Below are 26923 nucleotides of genomic sequence, written 5' to 3'. Positions count from 1 at the left end.
TTTGAGGCAGAGTCTGGCTAAGTTACTTAGGGCCTTGCTAAATTGCAGAGGTTGGCTTTGAACTTGCAATCCCCCCCTCAGCCTCCCGAGCTTCTGGGATTACAGGTGTGCGCCACTGCGCCCAGCCAACATGTATTCTTTAAATGAATGAATCATGCACCACACCAGGAGCTAGAAGGCAAAGCAGAAAGTGTCCAAATTCTAAGCGAAATAAACCAGAAAGGATGAAGATAAAGGGTCCAGAAAATAAGGTATCCAACCAGGAGGAAAGAGTCAAGGACACATCAAGAAGGAACTGACAACAGGCAAAGAGATTCAGCCAAAACTGAGACAAAATGGGAAGATTGTGTGTGTGTGAGTGCGTGTGTGTGTGTGTGTGTGTGTGTGTGTATGGACAGTTGTGTAACGGAGGCCAACTCTTCATCTTCCGTAACAGTAGATCATGAAATGTCAAAACTGCCAAGGATGAGAACAGAGAGGGCCAGGAGCCCTTATATTCCATTATAGAATTTATATTCCTATTATACTCTAAACTAGGTGCACACACCATTTTGGTAAAACAATTTAAGATATGATGTAAGAATTTAATATGTGGCTTTAAGAAATACCCCAAGCTGGCCAGGAACCGTGGTCTGTAATCGCAGCAGTTCCAGAGGCTGAGGCAGGAGGATCCCGAGTTCGAGATCAGCCTCAGCAACTTAGTGAAACCAAGTCTCAAAATATAAAATAAAAAGGGCCTGGGATGCAGCTCAGTAATATAAATGGATAGAATGCTCTGGGTTCAATCTCTGATAGCAGAAGAGAAAGAAGAAATGTGGGGGAGAGACAGAAGAAAAATAAATGTTAAGATATTGCTAAAATTTCTCATTGACTTTTCTGAATCATTTTTGATCAAAGTAATCATTTTCACCTTTTTCCTCAGAATTTCCCTCTCTGCTAGAAAGGGAGTCGATGACACTGTATTTCTTTAAAAAGCAGCCATTGTCTCTGTCCCTCCAGGCCCTGACCCCTACTCTGTGAGGCCCAGACCTACTTTTCTTTCTTTCTTACTTTCTTTTTTTTTTGGTACCAGAGATTGAACTCAGGGATACTCGACCACTGAGCCCCATCCCCAGCCCTATTTTGTATTTTACTTAGAGACAGGGGCTCACTGAGCTGCTTAGAGCCTCACCATAGCTGAGGCTGGCTTTGAACTGGGAATCCTCCTGTCTCAGCCTCCCAAGCCGCTGGGATCATAGATGCGCCATCAACCCGCCCAAACCTAATGAGCTCCCAGGTGAGACCAATTGCTGGTCTGGGGGCCACATCTTGAGCCCCACTACCTTAGATGATCTCATAAGACCCCAATCCCCCCTCAGTTCCCATTCCTGGGCTCTAGGTTCTGATCGCCATCTCTTCAGGGTCTGTGACTCCACCAAACCCAATGTCCAAAGCCACCTTCGTTACCTCAGGCCCCTCCCATAATTGAAAGTTCTATGTTTACTTTTCCCTAATGACACTGTCATCTTCTTCCTCAAGGCCTAAGTTAAAAATCTAAGAGTCCTTTCTTCAGTCTCCATGAGCCAGTTGCTGTACCTTTAATACCAAATTGACTTTTGGGAGATTTTAAGCCTTCTGCCGGCCGTCCTGGGCTACCAGACCCTCCTTCCTATCTTGGACAGAATTATATTGCTAAAAGGGGATCTGATTAATTCCCCGCTCAAAATCCTTCCAGGGCGTCCTGCAGTCAAGCATAAATAACAAAACAATTACTATTTATTTCACGGTTATCGGATGCCAAGCACCGAGTTCAACTTTAAGAGCACGTCTCATTTAGTTTTTGTAATCATGCTCCAGGGGCAGAAACTATTTATTAGCCCCATTTTACTAACAAGGAAAGGAAGGTTCTGAAAAGCAGTCTCTCACCCAGGGGCACATAAGTCAGGCAAAGGTGCCGAGCTGAGGTTCTCAGTCAGATTCAACAGCCCTTCTCTGGACTCTGTGTCACCTGAGCCCCAGACTAGCCAAACTCTGACCTGCACCCCGCTGCAGTTTCCAAAAGAGGGTGGTAGCCACTCCTCTGAAGCTCCTCCAGGACCCTGAAGAAAGCTGTGGGTTTGACTCCTTCTCTGTAGAAGAAGAAACTGAGGCCAGACATGAAAGTCCCCGCCCAGGGTCAGCTGGGTTGGGACCCTACCTGCTCCTGGCTCCCACCCACTCCTGGGCTTTGTCTCCGCACCACTCTGTGTCCTCAGGGATTCGCCAGCTCCCTTCCCCAGGACACAAGGCCTGGACACGTTCCAAAGCAGAACTACCCACCAATCACACCCCGCCTCTCTCCCTGGGGACGTTCCTGCCGAGCCTGCATCTGGGCCCCAGGTGAGCAGAGGAAGCCCAGTGCCAGGGACCCTTCTCACTTATTCCTCCTTAAGTCAAGGCCCAGGAGTTACTAGAAGGATCTCCCAGTGTCCTGCAAAGTTGACCATCTCTTCAAACTCAGGGATGGGTCAGACTGGCTTTGTTCTCAGTGTAGCCCAGCTCTCTCCATGCCCTGATTCACCTTCTCCTCCCCCCCACCCACCATGGTATGGTGCTGGGAATTGGACCCAGGACTTTGAGCATGCCTAGCACCGCTCTACCTCGAAGTTTGCGCCCAGCCCCTCCCCCTTACAGAAAAAGGTGGTGATGGGGGTCTTGCTGTATGGCCCAGGCTGGTCTCAAACCCCTGGAGTTCCAAAGACCCTCCTGCCTCAGCCTTCCAAGTAGCTGGAACTGCAACGAGGCCACCACACCTATCATCATGGCCCTGGACCTACCTCTCCAGCCCCTTCTCCTTCCATGTTGCCTCCACTCCCTCTGCTCCTACTGCCCCTCGTAGTCGTCCCCAAGTCCTCGCTATTGCCTCCAGCTGGAACGCTGGCCCCAACATCCTTGCATGGGCTTCAACTTTGAAAGCCACCTGTTCCTGGGGGGTCTGTCTCTCTCTCTTTCTCTCTCTCTCTCTGGTCTCCCTGTTCTCCCTCCCTCCCAGCACCTGGCTCAGTCTGCTCCTATGTTCCTTATTGACCATCTGCTTTCCCCTGGGATGCAAGCCCACCAGGACAGGGCTCGTCACTCTGTCCCTAGCTCTCAGATCAGTGCTCTGGTGCTCAATAAATATTCACCAAACATCCAGCAACTGCTTCATAAGCTCAAAGGCAAGACAGGGTTTCCCCCCAATACTGTCCCGTGGAAAAGAGGAACTTGCTTAAGATTTGATAAGGTCTCATACTAGAAGTGCCATGATGTTAGTCACCATTTATTGAACAGCCAACTGTGAACCTATTGCCCTAAGACTGCAATCAAGGCGTGACACCTACATAAATCAATATCAATGGGAGCGAATATATGTATATAAACACAAACTTAGTCATTCCCAGGAATGTGACCTTATGATAACAAAGGTTGGGCATCAAAACCCAATACCTCTCTGTTGGAAAAATCATGATTGCAAATCAACACAAATTTTAAAAAAAGAATTGCCCTAATGATCCAGGTGTGCACTTACATCTTAGAAAACGTGTAGGCCGGATGTGGTGGCTCACACCACTAACTAAACCCAGTGACTCAGAAGGATGAAGCAGTAGGATCATAAGTTCCAGGCCACCCTCAGCAATCTAGTGAGACCCTGTCTCAAAATAAATAATAAAAAGGACAGGGGAGGCAGGTCAGTGGAAGAGCACCTTCGGGCTCTCTAATCAGTATTGCAAAAAAAAAAAAAATGAAAAGAAATTAAATCATAGCATGCTCAGGGAGGACAGCAGGCCCACAACCACTAAATCTCCATAACTGAGATGGCAGTGAAGCCACGGTGTCCTGCAAGTCCAGTGTTCAGTGGATCTGTGGAAAGCGGGCAAACACACTTTTGTCGTCAAAACGCCACACGAAGAATTTGAGAAACCTTGCTTCACAAAATGTGAGGAGGAAAAAAGTTTTCTAACATAATATGTTGACATTATCCAGATTCCTACAAGTGTACGTATGCAAAGTGGCCAAAGTCCTTTGGTTTGTCCCACTGAGGAAATGGGGGACCACGACTGTGAGGGGACATGGGGTCAGTGAAAAGCAAGGTCAGTCTCACACTGTCCCTTCAGAGCCTCCTGTCTTGCTGAATCAGACCAGCGATGGCAGTGACCACATGGGGAGATCGGGGCTGATGGGACAAGTGAAGATCCACAGAAGCATCTGGAATGGGCACCAGTCACATGAAAGGTGGAAAGGACTCAAAGAAGGCTTCCTGAGAAGTGGGAATAGTAGGACAGCCATGAGGAAATGTTCCTGGGTGTTAAGAACTGGAGCTTGGAGGGAGGTGAGGGCAGAAGCCTCTGGGTTTCAGAAGCAGCTGAAGCCGCGGGCTCAGTAGTGCACACCTGTAATCCCAAAGGAGGCTGAGGCAGGAGGATCCTGAGTTCAAAGCCAGCCTCAACAACGGTGAGGCGCTAAGCAACTCAGCGAGACCCTGACTCTAAATAAAATACAAAATAGGACTGGGGATGTGGCTTAGTGTTCAAGTGCCTCCGAGTTCAATCCAAGGTACCCCCCCCCCGAAATATACTGGGCACAAAAGTGGGTCAAGGACTGAGAGGTGGGGAAATAGAGACTGCAAATCAGAGAATGAGGGGAGTGTTCTGAAGACTGAATTGAGCTGGGCACATGCATCTCATTCCAGTGACTGAGGCAGGAGGATCCCAGGTGGAGGTCAACCTGGGGAAACTTATCCAGACCTGGTCTCAAAATATAAAATAAAAAGGGTGTGGGAGGTAGCTGGTGGCAGAGCACTGCTGGCATCAACCCGCAATACAAAAAAAAAAAAGAAGATTGGAGTTACTAGAGGTATTTTAAATGCTAATGGAAGGAAGGAAGAGACCAGAAAGTGAGAAGGGAAGACAGAGGAGAGGAGCTGGGGGGGGGGGGGTGTCTCTGGGAAGAGGGAGGAGACAGGGCTCCCAGCTAAGGAGGCATCTATCTCTTCTACTACCACGTGTGGCAGGTGTGACCATAGAACCAGCGAGTGGAAAATGGCAGACATGGGGAGGTCTGATGGCAATCTGCTCAGAGACTCCCAAGTGAGGGCTTCGTGTTTCTCATAAACAGGAGCAGAATCACTGCTCTGAGTTAGAGATGGGGTAACAATGTCCAGGCTGGAAAGGGCCCTGAGGCTGCTCCCCAGGCCACCCCACTACTTGGGTCCTCCTTTCCAGGGTGCAGAAGACCTACAGGGAGGGGATCACAATCAGAAAGATAAGCGCATCAGGCTGTAGGTGGCCTCCATTTCCCCAGGTGTGGTGCCTTTGACTAAATCTGTCTTCTTTTATCTGCTTCCAGGGCTGGCCAGTCCTCAAGGATGGGCAGGTTCCTTTAGCCAAACCAGTAAATTCAGTGGGACTCTCCTCTGAGGTCTCCCCTTTGCCTGGAGCTGTTCCGTTCCTTCAGGAAAGAGCCTTTGTCTATCTCTGAGCTCATCTGCTCTCCCTGAGTGGGCCAGGGCCCCAGGACTGACCACAAACTCCACTTCCCAGCTCGGACCTGGGCAAAGCCGGTATAAGCACTACACATGCACCACTAGGGGTTGACGGTAAGCCCCGGAGAGCTTGGGGTCTGGAGCTGGCGTTCAGAGGGGTGCAAACCGTTTCCGGAAAAGACAGTAAGTATTTTAGGCCTGACAACTGGGTTGCAACTACCCAGTTCTTATCTAAGATCAAAGCAGCCACAGATGATATGTAAAAGAACAGGTGGGGCTGTGTTCCTGCCCTACTAGATTTGCAAAAACTGGTGGCTAGCCGCAGGCTGTGATTTACCTTTCCCCTACATCCCCTCCCTCCTTGCCCCAGCGTGCTTGGAGCTGAAAACCTAGCTCAGAACTCCCAGCACTCAGTACTGGAAGAGGACTGGCAACCGAAGGCTTTCTCCCTGAATTTCTTTCCTGACACCCTTGCTTCTGCAAAATTTCTTCCCACACTGGCACAAGCATTGGATTGAGCTGACCGAAATGATGTAAGGAGAAGGCAGATGGGAGCCAGTTAGAATGGCTTCCAGAACCTTCCAAGAGTTAACATACTTGTGAAAAAGGAACATTACAGGACTAAAGCCCTCCACCCAAGTGACTAAAATTAAAAACAAAAAAAGGCCTTGGGCTTGGGGTGTAGCCCAGCAGGTGAGAACTTGCCTAGCCTGGGAGGGGGAGAGGGCAACTCCCAGCAGCCCCCTCCACACACAAAATTTAAATGGCCTAAATGTCCCTTAATCAGGTGGGCTTAGGAGTCTACACGGGGCCTGCAGAATCAAGGGCACTCAGCACTGCATTCTGGCTATTTGGGGACAGGAGCCATGTCCCTGACTCTCCTGTCTCCGCACCTTAGATGGAACAGGTATTCAATAAATGCCCACTGAGTCTCTGTGGTTACACAGTACAGGCCATCATTCTCTTCTTTATACTTGCATTTTTTTCAAAAAATTTCTATAATTTATGTTATGTCTAGGAACAACAAAATTCAAATCACTTTTAGAACAAAACAGAAGAGTTAATGAAATAACAGATCATCTGTCCGCCTTAGAGTTGACTCCTCCCTACTCTGGGCAGAAACCTCCTTCCAGGTGAGTGTGGAATCTCCCAGTGAGAAGGGAAAGGACCGGGCGGTTCCTGTTTGCAGGATCACTGCTGTTTGTCTTTTGACTTCTAGGAAGTGATAGTTATCCTATTCATGGTAGCAGATAATTAAGATTATTTACAAATCGTTCACGTGGACTTCGGGCTGGCAGAGAACATACTCAGCCAACGTGCCTCTGGAGAGGGTGCCACAGGGGTTCTGGGTTCTACACCACCAGCTTCAGCTGGAAAATTTGATCCAGAATACTCCAGCCCCGTTCAAGAATGGCATAGAAAGAAAAAAAAAAAAAAACATGATTGCCTCTTACAGAGCAGTGCTCCCAAACCTGATTTCCAAGAGTTGAAAATAATAACAATCTCACCAAGACCACTTCCCAATTTAGGAAGAAAAATGCTATTTCCACAACTTTTTAAATTGGTGTCAAATATCCACTGAATCATAACAAGATCATCAGCCAGGAGGCTCTCACTCATGGCTAAGGCAGGAGACACACAACACGTTTCAAATATGGAGACCCCAGGCCTTCCTCCACGTGCAGGGGGTATAAAGCTGGCCCATGACTAACCTAGCCGTGTGATCCCCAGCACCACCCAAATTTTTAGAAAATAAGTTTATGTAGATTACAAAAACTGGTTCTGTAAGATCAAAAATATGTTAAGTGATATTGTTAAAGTGAAAATAATCATTGTAGCCAGGCACGATGGCATACATCCCTCTGATCCCAGCTACACAGAAGATTGAGGCAAGAGGATCTCCCAAGTTCAAGGCCAGCCATGGCAACTTAGCCAGGCCCTAAGCAACATAGCAAGACCCTGTCTCAAAATAATATTCAAAAAGGGCTGAGGATATAGCTCAGTGGTAAAGTGCCCCTGGGTTCAATTCTCAGTACGGCAAAAATAATAATAATTGTAAACCTTTACTTAGCACTTCCTAGATGCCAGGCAATATTTTAAGTGCTTCATATAGACTAACTTGCTCATATCATTACTGGTCCATGTGAGGTAGGAATGGTTAGAGAAGAAACGGGAGCACACACAGACTCTGAGGCAGCACACCCAAGGTTCAGCTACAAGGTAATGGGTGCAAAGGGCTGACCCAGGGGCCCAGGTGACTGGCCCATGCCTCATCATCATCTAGTACCCAGACCTGAAAAAAGTTCAACCCTAATGCCTTCGGCTGGCCGAACAAATTGTCACCTGAAGAAACCGTAACAAATATTTATTAAATGAATATAAACAGAATCCTCCCAGAGAAGCTCAGCCTGCTTCTGCTAAAAGAGAAATTGGGGGAAGAAGGTAGGCGACAGAGGGCCTTGGGCAAAGGATCAGGGACAGGACAGAGGTCTCTGGGTTTCTCTATCTGATTTTGCAGTTGAGTGTCCGGTAGGAGGGCACCAGGTCCTCTCAAGTCTATGCTGTCCCAGCACCTACAACAATGTCTGGAACTTAGTGGGTGCTCCATAGAAAACTTGGCTGAATGAACGGAAGTAAGTGCTCTGCTCCAGCCCTGCTGCAGTAAAACTCCCAACAGGCTCTGGGTGCCATGAACTTGATATCAGCCCTGTGAAGGCGTACCCACCAATACCCCTAACTGACCTGTGGGCGACTATACAGAAGGACCCACCAGGGCTCCGGCACACTTTATCAGACTGCTTCACTCCAGTACCCATAGAAAGAGCCACACACACCCCCTGGTCATTGGAGCACGATTCAGCTAATATGCAAATGAATCGGGGGAAAAAAGCTTAAAGATACGCCAAACCAAACTAGGGATCCCAACATGGTAAGCATCTGTCCCATTGCAGACGCGTCTGCATTCTTCACAATGAGAAAACATTCATAGTTTACTTGTGCAATTAAAAGATGAAAACCGAGATGGGAGTTTCGTTTGTGGTAAAGTGCTTGCCTCCAATGCCTGAGGCCCTGGTTTGACCCCCAGCACCACAGGGGGGAAAAAAAGAAGTTAAACGGCAACACTGGTGTGGTGGCCCATGCCTGCAATTTCAGCAACTCAGAAAACTGAGGTGGAGGATCCCATGTTCAAGGGCAGTCTGGGCATCTTAACTCAGGTCCCATCCCAAAATAAAATAAAAAGGGTTGGGATGTAGTTTAGTGGTAGAGCAGTTGCCTACCATGTAAGAGGCCTCCAGAACAGGTCAAACAAAACAAAAGATTAAAAATAAGAGAACAACAAACAAACAAAAGATTAAAAATAAGAGAAGGATGCTTTATATATACTCCACTAGGTTTGAAAAGGCAGGGCAAGATGATAGGTTTAATGACTTAAAAATAATCTTTTTTTCCCCTTAGACAGGGTCTCCCTAAATTGCTGAGGCTGCCTTGAACTTGGGATCCTCCTGCCTCAGACTCCTGAGTTGCTGGGATTGTAGGCGTGCACCGCCACGACTGGCTTTGTTACACACACAAACACACACACCTGTAGGTTGAACCCAGGGCTTCCCTCGAGCTAGGCAAGCGCTCTACCACGGTGCTACAACTTCTTTGGCTAGGGGCACACAGTTGGGTGTTCCCCATACCAGGTGAGAGGCACACATCTTTAGGTATTTGTGTGAACTTTCTTTGGGGCTTCTGAGTCCTTGTCCAGAATTCAGACGCAAGAGGCCCTGAGCCATAGGAATGAGGCCCCTCAGAAGCTCTGCATCCAGGCGCCAGAAGTGGAAGGGCCCGGCTCTCCAGGGGGCCAGGGCACCCCCACCAGCACCTTGCACCCAACACCCTGCACCCAAGCCCTGCGCAGCCCGCCACACACCTTGGATGGTTCTCTTGAAGAAAGCCTTGCAGGCCTCGCAAGAGGCCACGCCGTAGTGGTAGCCAGAGGCAATGTCCCCGCACACGAGGCACAGGCGCTTGGGGATGGCGTTGAGCATGTACTCGCACTTGATGGCCGAGTCCTCCATGATGCCGCTGGCACAGTCCTCGTAGCTCTTGCGACACGGGGTGCCTCCCAGGCCCGCACCTGCGAACATGGGCGGCGAGTCCAGACCGTTGGCGTGGGTGCCCAGGGCCAGGCCAAAGCCACCGCTGGCGTCCGACGAGCCGCTGGGGCTGTGGTGGCTGAGGGCATCAATGCCCGAGGACGGGCTGGACGGCTCTGTCTTGATGAAGGAGCCACAGCTGGAGCCCAGGTGCCGGTCGTCTGCGGACATCCTGTTCAGCAGCCTGTGGACACACGGCAGAGTCAGTGCCAGGGAGGTGCGAGCGGGGGCGGGGCGCGGCCGGGGGCGGGGCCGGGGCGGGGCTGGACGCCCAGCCCCTGGGGATGCTGGTGGCCTTGAGGGCCCGGAGGTACAGTCCTGAGCAAGTTTCTACCCTTATCACCTCTGCAGCCTTCTGAGTCCTCAAGGAAACTGTTTAGACCAATGAGCTTCAGATCAGGAATCCCCGCGCTTTGCAATAACTGTTCAGCCTAAATATCTTTCCAACCTACCTGCCCAACAACAGGTGGCCGCTACAAGGTAACTGCCCCCGGTGCCCTGGATCCGGCACTCTAAGTATCATGGCCTGATAACCCGTTCCACCGTGTCCTTCATCGATGATGGCAGCCCCACCAGTGCACGAGTAAGCACGAACTTGGCGCTTCCTACAGTACCTACTGCCACCAAGGCCAAGTCTTCTGACCAGGGCAAGAGGGGCACCAGCTAGACGGATTGCCCTCTGGGTTTTGCTTTAGTCCAGGCTTGGTAATGGAGGGCGCCTGGAAGGCAGCTCCCTGTTTCCCTTCCTAACCCTTAGGGAGGACATCTCCTACCTAGCCTATGGATCCCCCAAGAAACTGCCTCCATCAGAGGGCTGAGGGAGCCTTGCAGTCCCCACTGCCCCTCCTCCAATTGTTTCTTTTGTTCTCAAAATCGTGGCCTCCAGTGATTCTCCTAGCTGGGACCAGGGACAATCACCACCATGCCCAGCCCCCAACTGTTTCTTAACCTTGAGTTTCTTTGTTTTGTTTTGCTGTGCTGGGAATTGATCTCAGGGCCTTGCACATGCTAAGGTAAGTGCTCTGCTACTGAGCTAGCTACCTCCCCAGTCTTGAACATGGACTTTCTTGGCCTCTAAGCCACCCTGCTCCACCAGGAAAACATGGCAGGGTCACTGCAGGACAGTAGATGGTTTTCCTAACCCAAAGCCCCTCGGTTTCAAGCCACGCTGGGTGGGGAAGAAGGCCCGCCAGGGTGTGACCCTCCCACATCCCAGCTGGGGACCTTCCTTCTATGGGTGTGGACAAGAAAAGCCGTGGGGCTGGGCTCACAGAAGGGAGACTGGTGTTCAAGGGAACCAAGCTGCCAACCATATTCTAGGACAGATATCAGGAGGCCTGGCCTTGGCCCGACCACGTGATCTTGACGCTCTGTGAGCCTCCTCTGTGGAGGGAGAGCGGAGGCCAGTGCTTTTGCCTGAGGGACAGGTGAAAGGAAGGCTGGGAAGATGGCTGACAGCTCTGGGTGGAACCACCCACCACCCAGTTGAAGGAAAGAGGACCCCTGGACGGGCGGGAGGGAGGGTCTCAGTGCTGGAGGGCACAGGGGGGCGGCCAGGGTCCGACCTCCAGAACCTCTCAGAGGTAGTGGTAACTTGTTTGCCAGCCCCCTTTTCCCAGCAGTCCATCACGGAAAAAACTGGTCACTCCCCAGAGAAGTGCTGCCTAGTCACCCCCAAAACGAACCCCACATCCCAGGCCCTAGCTACACACCAAGACCACAAATGTGTCTGCGGACCTCCATTGTCTCTGGTCCACCGATGAGTTCATAGTCAACACAACCTCTGACGGGTTTCCCCATCTGCGTTTGCAAATGTTCAGAGAAAGAACTCTGGTTCCATACAGATGGTTTGTTTTGTTTTGTTTTATGCTTTTGGGGTTTCCCTTGTTTGTTTTGTTCTGTTTTGGTACTGGGAATTAAAACCAGGATGCTCTACCACTAAGCCACACTCCAGCCCCTATTTTTTTTTTTTTTTTTTGAGAAGGGTCTCACTACGTTGCTGAGGCTGAGAATTTGTGATCCTCCTGCCTCAGCCTCCTGAGTGGATGGGATGGCAGGCATGTGCCATTGTGCCCAGACTACCCAACACAACTCTAATCAGAAGCTGAGAGAAGCAGATCCCAAGACAAAAGAGCCACCTAAGGCTCCTGCTCTCAAGTTCACAATCCCCTGGAATGTAGTCTGTGAAGACAGAGGCTCTGGGTCTCTTCTGTTCCAAATGGAATGTTCCTGAGTCCTAGGAGACACCCCCCCCCCCGCAACTCCCCAGTCTCCCCTGAATTAGTAGAAGTTCCCCTGGTTGAGAGTCTCCTTGGAGCCTTTTTACATATCTCTGGCCAGTGTCCTGTCATCTCCCTGGACAATGCCACCTACTACCCCCTCCAACCATCAGTGGCGCGTCCCCAGGAAATGCCATCAGCCTGGCAGGAAAATCTGCCTGCACAGATAGGGATGGCACCTGTGGGCTCCTTTCCAGATGCCCTTCCTCAGGGCACGTGAAGGACAGCTGACCACACACTCTTGAACTTTTAATCCCTTTCTTCTCTCCTGATAGCTGCTTTAGGCTCTCCTCTTCACAGGAGAATCCCAGTTCTACTGCTGGGCCAGAGCTTCTGGACCCTGCCACCTATCTAGCAGACCCCAGAGGAAGGGCACTTCCATAGAGAAAGTGCACTCAGGAAATGCACTCAACCTAAACAGTCACTATGGTAGTTATTGTAGTACATGCCCCCTGACTTAGAATTGTCCCTGGAACCCGGTATGGTGGCACACACCTATAATCACAGTGACTTGGGAGGTTGAGGCAAGAGGTTCCATGTTTGAGGCAAATCTCAGCAACTTCATGAGGTCCTAAGCCACTTAGTGAGCCCCTGTCCCAAATTTTTTTTAAAAAATTAAAAAGGCTAGGAATGCAGCACAGTGGCAAAGCATCTCCGTGCTAAGCAACTCAGTAAGACCCTGACTCTAAACAAAATACAAAATAGGGCTGGGAATGAGGCTCAGTAGTCAAGTGCCCCTGGGTTCAATGCCCAGTTCTGGGGGAAAAACAACTGTCCCTGGAGGTACAGGAGGCATTTGTCCTGAGAGAAGCACAGCAGCATGTGAAGCCTCTCCCAGACAGGGGAGGACGGTTTTTCCCAACATGCCTTCCCAACCTCATGGCTCAACCAACCAGGGACACCGGGCTCAGGGCTGTGTTCCTAAACCTTGCTTTCTCCTCCTTTGTGCGTGTAAGTTTGCAAGCGCATGCGTGCACATGTGCGCATGTGCACATGAGTGCGCATGCAGAGGTTGCTGGAAATTGAATCTGGGGCCTCATGCGTGCTGGGCGATTGCTCTATCACTAAGCTGTAGTCCTAGCCCTTCATTTATTTGTTTGTTGGTTTGTTTTGGTACCAGGAATTGAAACCAGAGATGCTTAGCCACTGAGCCACATCTCTGCCTTTTTTGTTGTTGTTGTTGTTTTGTTTTGTACTGGGGATTGAACTCAGGGGCACAAGACCACTGAGCCACATCCCCATCCCTATTTTGTATTTTATTTAGAGACAGGGTCTCACTGAGTGGCTTAGCATCTCATTTTTGCTGAGGCTTTCTTTGAATTTGCAATCTGCCTGCCTCGGCCTCCTGAGCCACTGGGATTTCGGGGTATGCACCACCGTGCCCAGCTTAAATTTTATCTTAAGACAGGGTCTTGCTAAATTGCCCATGCTGACCTTAAACATGTGATCCTCCTACCGCGACCTCCTGAGTTGCTGGCCCTGTCCTTGATCCTAAAGGGTATGAGTGTCTTGCCATGTCCAGCCACCCACTGCAGGCCCTGGTTGGAGCCTGGGTTGAGAAGGAAGCACACCGGATCCCAGCCTCAGGAGGAGTTGGCCTGGGAATCCTGGAAGCTACTGCTACTGCCTGAGCCCCAGTTTCTCATTTCACTGACCATTATTAGATGCCACCAAAATGTCTTTTCCAGGGACAGTCAACCCATATTTGAGGCACCCACCATGTGTCAATTGCTAGCCAGATGTCAGGCAGAGGATGGGCACAGCCCCCAATCTCAGGAAGGTTTGACTCTGTCCTATGAGCCACAGACACTCAGCTACTGAACAAACACAGAGTGCCAGGAAGGGCCCTGGGGACACAGTGTTGACACTGCATCCCTGCTGTGCCCTCTGGTCTTGCTCTACTCGTTTCTCATTCATTCATTTTGCAAACTATGAAGACCTCCCAGGAGGCCACAGCTTCTTCTTCTCAACTTTGTCAATTTCTGACTGTCCCCAAGAGCTCCAAAGCCTCACTGTCATTTTCTGAGCCACAGAGGGTAAGAGTAGAGAATTCTCTGGAGGGGAGAGGGGCATGGGGTCCTTCTGGGCTGCCTGACTGGATGTACCAGGCAGGGGGAGAACGTGGCTGAAGCCACTAGGCCCTTTGAGAAAGCAGCCCATGCCCTCCCTCTCTCCCTGACCTCCGGGACATAGGGACATAGTTCACTCCTTCATTCATTCACAGAAAATATTAAAGGAAGGATGGAGGCAAAGAAATCCAAGAAGAGGGCAGAGAGGTAGCTAGAGGATGTGGCCAAGAAAAAAAGAGCCCATCACAGAAATGTTTAGAGCAGAGCTGACCAGAAAGGGAGTGAGCAGCATGTCACGTGTGGCTTTGAAGTCAGAGGGAAAAAAGGGCCAGTGTCCACAGTGCAGGGCAGTCTGGAGGTGACCTGGCCCCAGGGCAGGATGATGGCATGGTGGAGACACATGGCAGGAGACGGCGAACTCAGGTGATTCTTTCAAGAAGTTTAGCCAAAAGGTCAGCAGAGGGGTGGCAGGAGGGGTATGTACCTCCAGTCCTTCTTCCAGTACCATCTACTTAACACGTGGCCGGCCTCCTGGACTTGGGGACTGGGGAGGGGGGAAGGAATGTTTTTGTTGTTGTTGTTGGTGGTGGTAATGTTTAGCTTCTTTGATGAGGAGGGAGATGTTGAGAATGGAAGGAATTTAAGGTATCTAAAAATGACCCTGTCCATACCGTCCAGTTTGCCCTGGGCTATCCTGGTCCCACCTGACTGACCCCTATCATTACTAATCTCTTCCCCTTTCTCTTCTCAAAGTAGATAATGAATTATAGATGGAGCCTTCCTTATCTGAAATGCATGGGACCAGAAGTGTTTTAGATTTCTGATTTTTTGGGTTACATTTTGGAATATTTGCATATGTATCATGAGTTATCTGGGGGATGGGACCCACATCTAAACACAAAATACATTGGTGTTTCCTACATACCTTATACACATGGGCTGAACATAAATGTCTACATTATTTTTGCAGTGCTGGGGATGGAACCCCGGGCCTTCTGCATGCTGGCCACACGCTCTACCACCGAGCTACATCCCCAGCCCTACACAAATGTTTTACATGATTTTGTGCTTGGTGTGTGTGTGTGTGTGTGTGTGTGTGGTGTGTGGTGTGTATACACCGAATCATCAGGTTTGTGGTGTTGGGTTGGCACTCCCAAAGTTCTGGATTTTGGAGCATTTCCGATTTTAAGATTAGGGACGCCCAATTTGATCAGTCACTCCATGTTAAATGCTAAGGGTAAAGAACAAATCAAGAGGGGAAGGCTGGAGATGGCAAAGATCAGTGTCAGCTTTTCTCAATCTGCTTTTGGGCCTTCATTGGCGGCAGCTGAGGGGAGGGAACAGGGTGCTTCCAGGATCCTAGCCCACAACACTCATTTTGTTGTTGTTGTTGTTGTCTGGTTTTGGTACTCGGGACTTAATCCAGGGACGCTTAACCACTTTTTATTTTATAGTTTGAGTCTCGCTAAATTGCTGAGGCTGGTTTTCAACTTCGGATCCTCCTGTTTCAGCCTGCAGAGCCCCTGGGGTTCCAGGTGGGTGTCACTACACCTGGCCCAGCCCTTTTTATTTTTTATTATTTGTTCTCCTTTTTACATTTTGAGACAAGGTCTTGCTAAGTTGCTTAGGGCCTTGCTAAATTGCTGAGACTGGCCTCTGATTTGCAATCCTTCTGCCTCAGCCTCCCGAGTCTCTGGGATAATAGACGTGCACCACCACGCCCGGCAGGTGGGGCCCAGAAATCTGGGTTGGGGTGGGGGTGGCGTTGAATTTCGTTTGCGCAGCATGGTGGTGGTGCTTATGGGTGTTAAGTTGGAGGACCACTGGGGAAAACAAAGCAGTTCCAGGGCCTGGGAGGAGCCGGAAAGGTCATAGGCAGAGAAATGAGCTCCAACCCCAAAAGGAGGGCCGGTTGTGCAATAGGAAGTGTTTTTTATTTGCTTTTTTCTACCACTTCCCCTCCACCATTACTGGGGATTGAACCCAGTGATGCTCTACCTCTGAGCTACACCCCAATTTTTTTTTCTTTCATTTTTTTATTTTGAGACAGGCTGGGCTCACAGGCAGGCACCGACACCTCTGCTGGGAAGTTAGTCAGAGATGGGGCAGGAGCTGAGTGAGGCCTCCTCGCCCCTGTGTCTCCACTCACCTCCTAGTGACTGTGTGAAGGGGGAGGTACCAGGAGCGGAGGCTGAGGCCAGAGGGCAGGGAGACCCGGAAGAGGAAGGAAGTCTACAGCAGAGCTGTGGGTGGCAGAGAGAGCAGAAAGCAAGGAGGGACTCTGCAGGGGCAGCGTCACAAGGGGAGCCCCACATCCTCCAGCGGCTGAGACCTGGGCTCCTCAGCCTCGGCATGACTGGCATTTGGGGCAGAGCAGTTCTTTGGTGTGGAGGCTGGTCTTTGCATTATAGAATGTTCCAGAGACTGCAGCCTCTATGTACCAGACCATTGGCGATCCCTGAACAGATGTCAATGAAAACCTTCAGACCTCAACAGAGATCCCCTCTGGGGGCAAAACTGCCCACAGGTGAGACCCACTGGCCTGCTGCATGCTCAGAGAGGGTGGACACGGGGTGCAGGAGCAGAGCTGGGCAGAGGAGCTGTGAGTCCCTGGGGAGAGCACAGGGTGTCAGGGTGGGACGAGGAGAAGACGGAGGGGCCTGGGGGATGGCTTTTTCTAGGGTGGAGGCTGGGGTGCAGCAGAAGGAAAGAACAAGCAGGCTGGAGGCTGGAGCGGGAGTCGGGCCTGAGAACCTGGCCTTGGAGTGGGTGGCCACGGTGGGGTCCAGGCAGCCTCGGTACAGGGACAGGAGGCTGCAGCACTTGTGCTCGGGGAGGGGGAGTCCAGCGAGTCCATCATCTGTGGTGGCTGGACCCTGCTCCCAGCTGGATCGATGACTATCGACTCCTCATGGGGAGGGGACAGATGCCTCTTGAAAGAGCAATGGCCAGTGGTCGAAGTCCCTTGAGGCATCATTTCCCTTTGATCCACTGGGGACTGGAGCTCAGGGAGAGCTGCCCTGGCCTCAATTTCACCATCCAAACCAACGTAGCCTCTCTCTGGCCCCCACCCGACCCTGTTCCCGGCCTCCTCAGTGTCCAGTGTGGGGCCCCAGAGCAGCCTGACCTCCGGAGATGCCTGCGCTTGCTGGGGGCAGGGACTTCCCCCAATTCTGCCACATCACTCTGCCAGCCAAGAGTTGAAGACGATCCTAGAACAGAGACCAGTAGGATCTCGAACGTTCTAATGAAACCCAAGCTGCTGAACTGTTTTCCTCAGACCTCTAGGGGATGAGAAATTCCTGGGTATCAGCAAGAGATAATCATAGGCTTCTAGGCTGGAATCCCAGGGAAATACCTGCCTCAAGGGGGTCAGGCAGGACCCAGGTAGGGACTGGTCTGATCTCTCCCCTGGACTGGGTGACATCCTCCCACCCCACACAAGGATCAGGGTCTTGCAGAACAGCTACCCCTGCAGCCCTCTTTGTCCCTGATCTCAGGCCATGCATCTGAGGTCCAGGACAAGCAGCTGGGTCATTTAATGGTTGAGAGTCTGGACGCTGGTAGTGGATGTGCCTGTTTTGCCCCATAGTACCGTGGGCTTGGAGTAGCCAGGTCACCCTCTCTGAGTGAATGCAAAAGGCTCAAGCCAATGCTGGTTCCCCAGTCAGCAGTCAGTAGATGTTAACGCCGTGGTGATTCTCCCAAGAAAACCCCTTCCTGAAAATTCAGCGGCTGGCAGACTTGTGGTTAAACCCAGCCAACCCCCTCCCCTCATCCAAGCTCCCTAGATCTAGAACTGAGGATGATCCCGTAAGGAACTTGCCATATACCAGGACAGCAAGGGAGTGGCTAAGAAGATTGAGGATCAGCCAGACCGAAACGGGAGCCCACTCTACAGAAGAAAAATGGTCTCTGAACACTTGAGAGACTCTTAGGCACATCTCAGTGATTAATTTGAAGCATCTGCAAAGACATTCATTAAGGCGGATTCTCAGGCCCTCCAGCAAGGCTGTATTTGTTTCAAATCAACCCCCAGGCACCAGAAATAACAGATGAACTTCCTTTAAGATAGTTTTCAAGGCCTGGCTGGGTGGCACAAGCCTTTGATCCCAGCCACTCAGGACACAGAGACGGGGGCATCACAAGTTCAAGCCCAGCCAGGGCAACTTGGCAAGACCCTGTTTCAAAATTTAAAATAAAAAAGGACGAGGGATATAGTTCAGTGGTAGAGCACCCCTGGGTTTAATCCCCAGTACCCCCTCCCCCCAAAAAATAGTATTTAAAATGCAGGATAACACGTAGCAAGGTGTGAATCCCTGTTGAGGTCCCAGCTTTCCTGTTGGACATGTATTCATGGGGTACTTACTACATGGGAGGGAAACAGGGAACAGCCCAAAGATGAGACAGGATGTGAACCAAGCATTACCAATAGATGCTATTCTGTGAAATTGGGGATTGAATTCAGGGGCACTTGACCTTTGAACCACATCCATCATTCTTTTTTTTAAAATTGTGAGTCTAACTTGCCCAGGCTGGCTCCAAGTTCATAATCCTCCTGCCTCAGCCTCCTGAACAGCTGGGATTGTATCCCTGCACCCGGCTCTTCTTCTTTTTTTTTTTAAAGTTTTGTTTTGTTGGGCTGGGGATGTGGCTCAAGCGGTAGCGTGCTCGCCTGGCATGCGTGCGACCCGGGTTCGATCCTCAGCACCACATACCAACAAAGATGTTGTGTCCGCCGAGAACTAAAAAAATAAATATTAAAAATTCTCTCTCTCTCTCTCTCTCTCTCTCTCTCTCTCTCTCTCTCTCCTCTCTCACTCTCTCTTAAAAAAAAAAACTTGTTGTGTTCACTATTAAAAAAAAAAAAAAGTTTTGTTTTGTTTTTTGTTCACTTGTTTTGCAGTGCTGGGGATCCAACCTAGGGCCTCACCCAACCCAGCCCAGGAATTATCATCCTACAACTCTTTTTTTTCTCCCTTGGGGGCCCCCCAGGGGTCAAGGCTACAAAATGACCCTCCAGCTCTGTGGCTCCAGAGAGTGCTGGCCTCCCTCTGCGCATGCTGGAACTCTGGCAAAGATCTGTAATTAAGCATCTTGTCGTCAGAAAGATTAGTCAAAACCAGGCTGATCCCGGACAACTGATGGAAATCTCGTTCCACACAAATTACGGCATGGAAAATAATGATGGGTAATTAGTGTCTTTCCATCAGGGCTTTTTATCCACGGTTTTCCAGGCTGCATCCATCATAATGAGAAGAGAGAGGCTGTTGAAGCAGACAGAGATGACTGCATGTGGAGTGGCTGCCGGGACAGAGCGAGGGTCCTGTCCCCAGCCTGCAGACGGCCTCTGCTGGCCCTTTGAAACGTGGGTCCGCTCAGTCAGTGCCCCCATGCCAGGCCCCGAAGTTCCTGGGCTCTTACTTCAGCTGGCTTAGCCAGCTCTGGGTCTGACCATCTCAAAGCATGTGAGGGCGAAGGAGAGCATCCAAAATTCAGAAGATGCTCCAACACACCCCTCGGGTCCTCCCCCATTCAGATGCTACCAGAGATCTGCCGTCTGGGAATTTATCTCACCACCTCTTTTTTTTTTTTTCCTTCCCAGAACTGGAGATGGAACCCAGGGGTGTTCTACCACTGAGCTACATCCCCAGCCCTTCTTATATATATTTTGAGACAGGATCTCGTTAAGCTGCGAGCTGGTCTTGAACTTGCTCACCTACTTCCCCAGCCTCCCGAGCCTCTGAAATTACAGGCATGTGGCACCTCCTCTTCAACCTGCTTTGATTGTCCCTCTATGTCAAGCAGTGGTGTGGCAACAACATCCCCCCATTGTCCTTGAACAGATTCGGCAGTAAATTCTGCACATGGCATTGAATTCTCACAAGGGCCCTGGGGCTGGGCTATGTGGCTTAGTGAAGAGCTGGACTGCTTGGGTTCAAATCCCAATTCTGCCCCTTATGAACTGGGTTATTGAACCAGAAAGTGCCTCTGTTTCTTTTTCTGTAAAATGGGGATGAGAATTATACTATGCCTCTCTCAGGGTGGTCTTGAGAATTAGCAAGTTAATACAGAAAAGGGCCTAGGACAGTGCCTGGAAAATGTAAGTACTCAGTAAATACCAGCAGGTGTTCTCACACCCCCTTTGGGTAATAAGGAGATGGCTTCTGCTTACTGTCGCTAAAAAGTTCAGTCTTCCAGCCAGAAACACTCTTCCTCCCTCTCTCCTCCCATGGCCACTTGTCCCTGCCCCCCATGCATCTACCCATCCTCCCCGCCAGGTAACCATGCATTTGCATGCCTGCTACTTCCACTAAGAAAGTCCATTTTCAGACAAAAGGGGTATCCTTTCCCACACACACACACACATTCATACATACTCTAAGGAATTGCCAGATTCTTACAGATGTCCAAGCTAGGACAATCGGTCCCTCCCATGAGGTTTTGGTGCCAGGGCTGCCTCTCTGGGGACAGAAGCAGCAAGGCGGAGAGCTCAAGAACTGAGCAAGTCATGTGTCCCACCAGTGTGCGGTGAGAGGAAGAATATGGAAGCTGGCAGCAGAGAAGAGCAAGGGTCAGAGGCAGAATGTTCTAGAGCCTCAGTTGCTGCTGCCAGTAGCCCTGAAGCCCCAGCAGTGTCTGCTCAGGCGAGGGAGCATGGGCGGTTCCCTGGTGCCTCAGTTCACAGGAGGGGGCTTGCGGCTTAACCAAAATAATAGCTCACGCCCTCTCGCTCACACCTTCAAGTCCTGTCCCAGTATCTGCTGCACCCAGACCCTGCACCAGCCCTGGGGATGCACCTGTGGTCCAGGTGCCCAGGTCCCTGCCTCGGGAAAGCCAGTACCACATTTCACTGACTCCAGACCTGCTCTGCTCCTCTACCTCCTGCAACCCCTCCATCTGCAGGTCCCCGGAAGTCCTCTGGGGACTCCAAGGCCCTGGAAGATGGCAGAACCACAAACCGGAAGGCCCCAGAACCGCCTCATGAGAAGGCTCCTGCCAAACACAGTCGCCAAAATGTTACCTGAGCAACAGGAACTTCTGTGCCCAGGTGTGGAGAGTGAGAGTCAGCGCTGCCCACTCTGCTGTGACAAGGAATCCTCCAGTGGTATAAAGTCAGTCAGTGCCCGGGGTGATGGTGGGGGATCCAGACAGCATGGTCCCAGGAGCCCCTCCAAGGAGGAGCTGAGAGGGGGAGGGGCCGAAGCACTGGGAGGCCTCTCCCAGGGGAGGGAGGGAGAGGGAGGAGAGAAGAGGAGGGTCCAGCAGAGCCAATCCAGCCAGGGGCCTCAGGCCGCCAAGACCTCTGAGCCTCTAGGCCATCTTATCCCAGGTTTCAGCCCCTCTCACCACCTCCCAACCAGGTGGCCGCCTGCCTCAGGAGGACCCTGGGACAGGGGACCTCAGGGCCAGGAGGCAGCAGCTTTAGATCCCTCAGCTTCTGGGGTTTCATTTCCAGTGCCTTGTGGGCCATGGATGTAGTCAGGGGAGACTTCTGCCTACCAAGTGTCAAGCCCTGGGTTCAACCCCCAGCCCCGCCACCACGGTAGAAGTTAGAAACTAAAGTGCTTGGTGAAGAACCAAACTATTGCTCCTCCAACCAGAGTTCATACCACTCCACAGCATAAGTCTCAGCCCTTCTGCAGTCAGCCTGCCAGAGGGCTAGAGCAGCTTCCACTCCCTGATCACAAGGGCCACCGTTGTAGGGTCACTGAGGACGATCCATCTTCTGTGTCCAAACAGGAGCATCAGAACTGAGCACAGGTCTCCAGGTAAGTCCTGCACCGCTCCCCCTGTGGTGCCGGGCTGGAACCAGGGCCTTGCTCTTGCTAGGCCAGTGCTGTGTCACTGAGCCCCTGCCCCCGCCCCCCAGGCCAGTTCTGACTGGTTCTAGACTTCTGTTTCTGCAGCCCAGGGTGGAACCGGCTGTTCAGGTGTCTCACATTTTTGATCTCCATGAGGTCGCATGCCTGTGACCCCTTCTATGTGGCTGGATGCACAGCAGGGATGACAGAGGATGCTTGGGGCCCCCAGCATCCTTTCCTCATCCTGCGCCCATTTCTCAGTCTTTGCGAGGACCAGCAGCTGGGACAGATGACAAAAGGCAGACAGGTGGGGACCTGTCACTGCAGCCAACCAGAGAATCTGGTTCTGATCTCAGTAAGGAGGATACTAGTGTCCCCAAATGAAGGGCTTGCTCTGCGCAAGGCCTGGGATTCTGGATGACATCACTGATTCCTTCAACCACTTGTAGAGGGAGTCACTATGTATGTATCCCAGCCTCCAGAGCCCCTGGGTATGTGTGTGTGTGTGTGTGTCTGTCTGTCTGTCTCTCTCTCTCCTTTCTTTTTTCCCCAGGCTGGAGATTGAACCCAGGGTCTCCTGCAGGCTAACAGGTCCTGTACCCCTGAGCTGCGCCCCAGACCACCCCAGCTGCTTCCTGGCTGTGCTAATCATGCCCTACCTTGGGGCTCTGCTCCCCATCCATGGGGACTGGTCTCTCTTGTGCTCCAGTCTAGGATCTAGAGTACCCACAGACACACAGCAGGTGCTCAAGAAGTACTTGTTGAAGAGCTGAGTTAGGAGGCCTGAGAGTTTACATCAGGTAACGCCATGTAAACCCGTGTTCCGAAGTCCTCACCCCCTGTACCCGCTCAGAATGTGACAGTGACAGACCTGAGTAACAAGACCAGGCCAGAATTCAAGAAAGAGAGCCAGCCAGCACCCCAGGAGCAGAGTCCAGAGACACAGGGTCCACTGTCCCTGGGAGAGTGACTAAGGAATCAACCTTGAAATCCATTCCTATCGAATTCCAGTAATCCTGGTTAAATACAATGTATGGATTTTCCTTAATTACTGGCTTTTCTTTTTTCTTCCCTTTTTTTTTTTTCCTGTACCAAGGATTGAACCCAGGGGTACTGAACCACTGAGCCACATCCCAATCTTTTTTAATTTATTTATCTTGAGACAGATTCTGGCTAAGTTGCTTAGAGCCGCACTAAAGCTGGCTTTGAACTTGCAATCCTCCTGCCTCAGCCTTCCAAACTGCTGCGATTACAGGTGTGCACCACCAGTCCTGGTTTTTTGTTGTTGTTTGTTTTTTTTTTAAGCATCCAAAACCATGTCATGTGTTTGGTGAGCAACTGAGAGAACTTAGAGCCTGAAAGTCATTTTTGGAGGAATCTAGTTTAAAAGGTGGGAAAAAGAAGAAGGAGGATGAGAAGAGGAAGAAGAAGTTGACCAAGGAGAAGAGGAAGGAAGGAGGAAGAAAAGAAGAAGAAGGAAGAGGAGGAGGAGAGAGGAGAAGAAGAGGAAGAAGAGGGAGGAAAAAAGGTATTTTAACACCAAAGTCGATGGGATGCATGAAAACCTGTGGGAAGCAGGATTGGAAAAAGTTGCCCAACTCAGACGGGGCACCTCCTGTTCCTTGCCCTCGAAAAGACCAACAGAGCCCAGGGGGGAGGCCCCTGGACGGGAGTCTCTGGGCTTGAACCCTGGCTTTAGCCTCTACTCTCTGGGAATCAGTCATAAACTGACTTTGCCCTCTGTAAACTGGGGGTCAGAAGAAAATGAGGGAAAGCCTGTACCTGGTCACCGTGGACACAGGAAAGCAGAGCTGGGGTCACTGCCAGGACCCGTGGCCCTCCCCTAATCCCAGCCACTGGGGGAGGGGCTGGATTTGCAAGGCTGCCCTTGGCAATGCGTCACTTATCACACTGACTTCTCCACTGGGGTGGTTGACTATTGATCTGATAAATAAACAGCCTGCTGGCTCGATCAAAATGTTATTTTGCATTTCAATCACTGCTCACAAATGCGACCTTCTTCCCTCCTAGAGGCTGGAGAGGTGGAGTCACCACCACCCCCCACCACCCCCAACACTGGAGGGATTGTGGCCCAAGTGACTCAGGTGGGGACAGCTGCTGCCGGGGAGGGGGAGTTGAGAGACTGGAAGGGCAGTTGTGCAGGAAGGGGTGCTGACCAGGAGTTCCCTTCCCAACACATCTGCTGGGAAAGCCCTGTGCCTGCAGATGGGTCCCACTGACCAAGCCTAAGCTACCCAGCACCCTCCTGGGGCCCGAGCATCAGGCCTTGGTGTCCCACCGCTCTGTGGAGCAGCCTTGGGATGTCATTTCACTCCACAGTGTCTTCGTGGCTGCATCTGTAGCTGGTCCTAGGAAACTGCCCTGGGGGATGGGCTGTTGTGAGGACACAGACTCAGAAACTCTCAGAAGGAACAAAGATGGGACGCGGTTGCGTGGCCCACCAGAATACAGAAGCCTTGCCGCCCTTCTCTGCACGCATTTCCCACGTGCGGGTTTACGGATCCTCACGACGACCCTGGAGTGTCCACCCGGCGTCACAGATGGAATCAACCCAGGCACCAGAGGCTGCAGCACTCGGCCATGCAGCTGCTTGGTGACTTGGAGCAAACATCCGGAGGACAGCCGTCTCTAGAGAAGCCCCCTTCCTTTTTCCCTTTCCTGCCAGACCTCCCTGGCAGAGGTCAGAGGAGAAGGGCTCTGGGTCCTCCTCCCCGTGGGTCCAGGTGGGAGGAGGGGCTGAGGCCAGGGACAGCCACAAAGTGGGCCTAAGCGTGCCTGAGCACTCTTCTCTGGGCCACCCCAGGCATGGCCTCCAGTCACAGGTGTCCAAAAGGACCAAAGCAGGGGGGGGGGGGCGGGCAAGGGCTGCGGCTTGGGGAGAACCAGGCCATTCGCAGGCCCCAAACCTGGGCGCACCTCGGGGATAGGGGACAGGCAGAAGCATGTCCTTGAGAGCTAGAGGCATGGCTGGGGCTGTATCTTCTGTGCACACAGCTGTGGAAGGTGGGGGTAGAGCTCCAAGTGGGTGGAATGGGAACTCCCAATGTCAAGTGCACAGCAGCCAGAGGCCCCGGGGAGCCCACGCTCTGCTTCTGTGTGTCCTGGTCGAACTCAGGGAGAGCGTTGGCTTCCAGCCTCAGCACCAAAATTCTTTGTTCTTTGTCCTCACAGTACATTAAACTAACAAGTCTGTCTGTCTGTCTCTCTCTCTCTCTCTGACACACACACACATAAGCGCACACGTACTGTCCCTCTAGGACAAGAACTCTTAGCTTGCACTCTTAGAGCTGTGGCTCCCAGCTCCCTGACGAGGGTGGAACACATTTTGTAGTTTACATCACAGGCTTAAAGACAGAACCAAGAGCGCGAGGCGACTTCTGAACTCTTAACGCTTGCTGCCTGAAGAGCAAGCCCAGAGTCCGTGCTGGCCTCTGCAACAGCTGAAAGGCTGTGTGTCCTTGACATAGTCATTCAGGCTCTCAGGTCTGTCATTCGACTTCCCCTTCTGGAACACAGAGATAGCCCTGGCCATCTGGAGGGGCCTGAAGACGCCCGAGCAGGAAGTGGGGCAGTTGGCCTTCTGGTCTGAGACCCCCCTAGGAAGCCAGGAGCCAGACCAGAGCTTTTTGGCACATGTTGGTTTCCCAGGTAACTTAAGGGTTAAATGTGAAATCATCTAAGGGGGAAAAATACATTACAAAATGAAACACTGGCTCTCGCACAATGGCCCGAGATCAATACTTCGAGTAGCCACTGGGAATCCATAACTCTGGAGTCTTCGTGGGTCTGCCCAGCCAGGCACATGCGACAGATCCCGCCAGCCCAGAACCTAAGATCCAGGCCCTACCTGCCACCGCCCAGGGCTGCCTGCCCACGCTGGCCACCAGGGTCCAGGTTCAAGGCCCTTCCTTCCGCTGTGAACTCCCCAGGTTGTTGACCTCTGAGCTTCAGGGTTTTTTCATCCACACAATAGAGGAGATTCCATCTTACCACATCATGGAATTATTGAGAGGACCAATTTAGGACACCATCTCCCCAAGCCTTGTAAAGTGTGAGCCTCCTGCAACGCCCCCTCCTCTGCACTTCCCAGCCCGGCTCCTGGGAGAGGAAGTGAACAGCTCAGGGCAACTAGTCCCTCCAGGAACCCACAGGGACCTCCAAGGACACGAGTTCACGAGCAGCTCACCAGGCCTCTTCTGTGAGGGTGGGGAAACCGAGGCAGGGCAGGCTTCCTGGCTCTTGTCACTTAGCAGGGCTGGGGGGCAGAGCCAGGATTTGAACCCCGTCACTCCCCGACCCGACTTCTGAGTTCTGAGCTGGACCTTGACATTGCACAGCCTCTCAGCATCCTGGTCTCAAATGGAAACAAAGTTGGAAAAGACAAAAGCCAAACAGCTGGTCAGCACGCCTCAAAATCGCCAAGGTCACAGAACACAAGAAGGGTCCAAGGAAGCGTCACACACCAGGGGACACTAAAGAGAACTCAGTGTGGGGTTCTGGATTGGCTGGTTCACCAAGAACAGTGGCAGGAAAACCAACTAAATCTGAGAGAGGTAGGGAAGCTCAGGTTGTAGTAAGATATTTATATTTTACTTTTCGGCGGCCACAACATCTTTGTTGGTATGTGGTGCTGAGGATCGAACCCGGGCCACACGCATGCCAGGCGAGCACGCTACCGCTTGAGCCACATCCCCAGCCCAATAAATCTTTTTTTTTTAAATTTTTTATTTTACTTTATTTTTTTAGTTGTAGGTGGACACAATATCTTTATGTATTTATTTTTATGTGGTGCTGAGGGTCGAACCCAGTGCCTCACACGTGTGAGGCAAGTGCTCAGCCCTCCAATAAATCTTTTTAAAAAGAAATTGGAAACATAACTTAAAAAATATTTTTAAAAAAATCCAATAAAAAATGAGCAGATAATCCAAAAGGACATTTCTCCAAAAGGAGATACACAAACGGCCACCATCGTTTCCCTCAGTTCCTCCCTCGACTTTCTTTACAGCCATTCTCAGGATCTGAGCTTTTTAGGACTTTCCTGTTCACCTGTTTATAATCTGTCCACCCAGGGCCAGCTTCAGGAAGGCAGGGACTTTGACTCAGCACCAGGACACCCTATAGGTGCTTC

The 26923-nt window shown here is 51.3% G+C and overlaps 1 protein-coding gene across 4 annotated transcripts in view; it reads right to left on the bottom strand.

Moving 5' to 3' along the window:
- Esrrb (estrogen related receptor beta) overlaps nt 1–26923 on the bottom strand; it is a 166081-nt gene that overhangs the window by 40924 nt on the left and 98234 nt on the right. For all 4 annotated transcript variants that reach the window (XM_078050580.1, XM_078050578.1, XM_078050579.1 and 1 more), the window contains one exon: nt 9396–9805. In XM_078050580.1, the coding sequence (XP_077906706.1) occupies nt 9396–9805 (410 nt within the window). The remainder of the gene's footprint in view (nt 1–9395; nt 9806–26923) is intronic.

Source organism: Ictidomys tridecemlineatus, chromosome 5 (assembly GCF_052094955.1).
Source record: "Ictidomys tridecemlineatus isolate mIctTri1 chromosome 5, mIctTri1.hap1, whole genome shotgun sequence".
In the NCBI taxonomy this organism is placed as follows: domain Eukaryota; kingdom Metazoa; phylum Chordata; class Mammalia; order Rodentia; family Sciuridae; genus Ictidomys; species Ictidomys tridecemlineatus.
The sequence above is the reverse complement of the archived record's forward strand: the minus strand, read 5'-3'. Positions and strand labels throughout refer to the sequence as shown.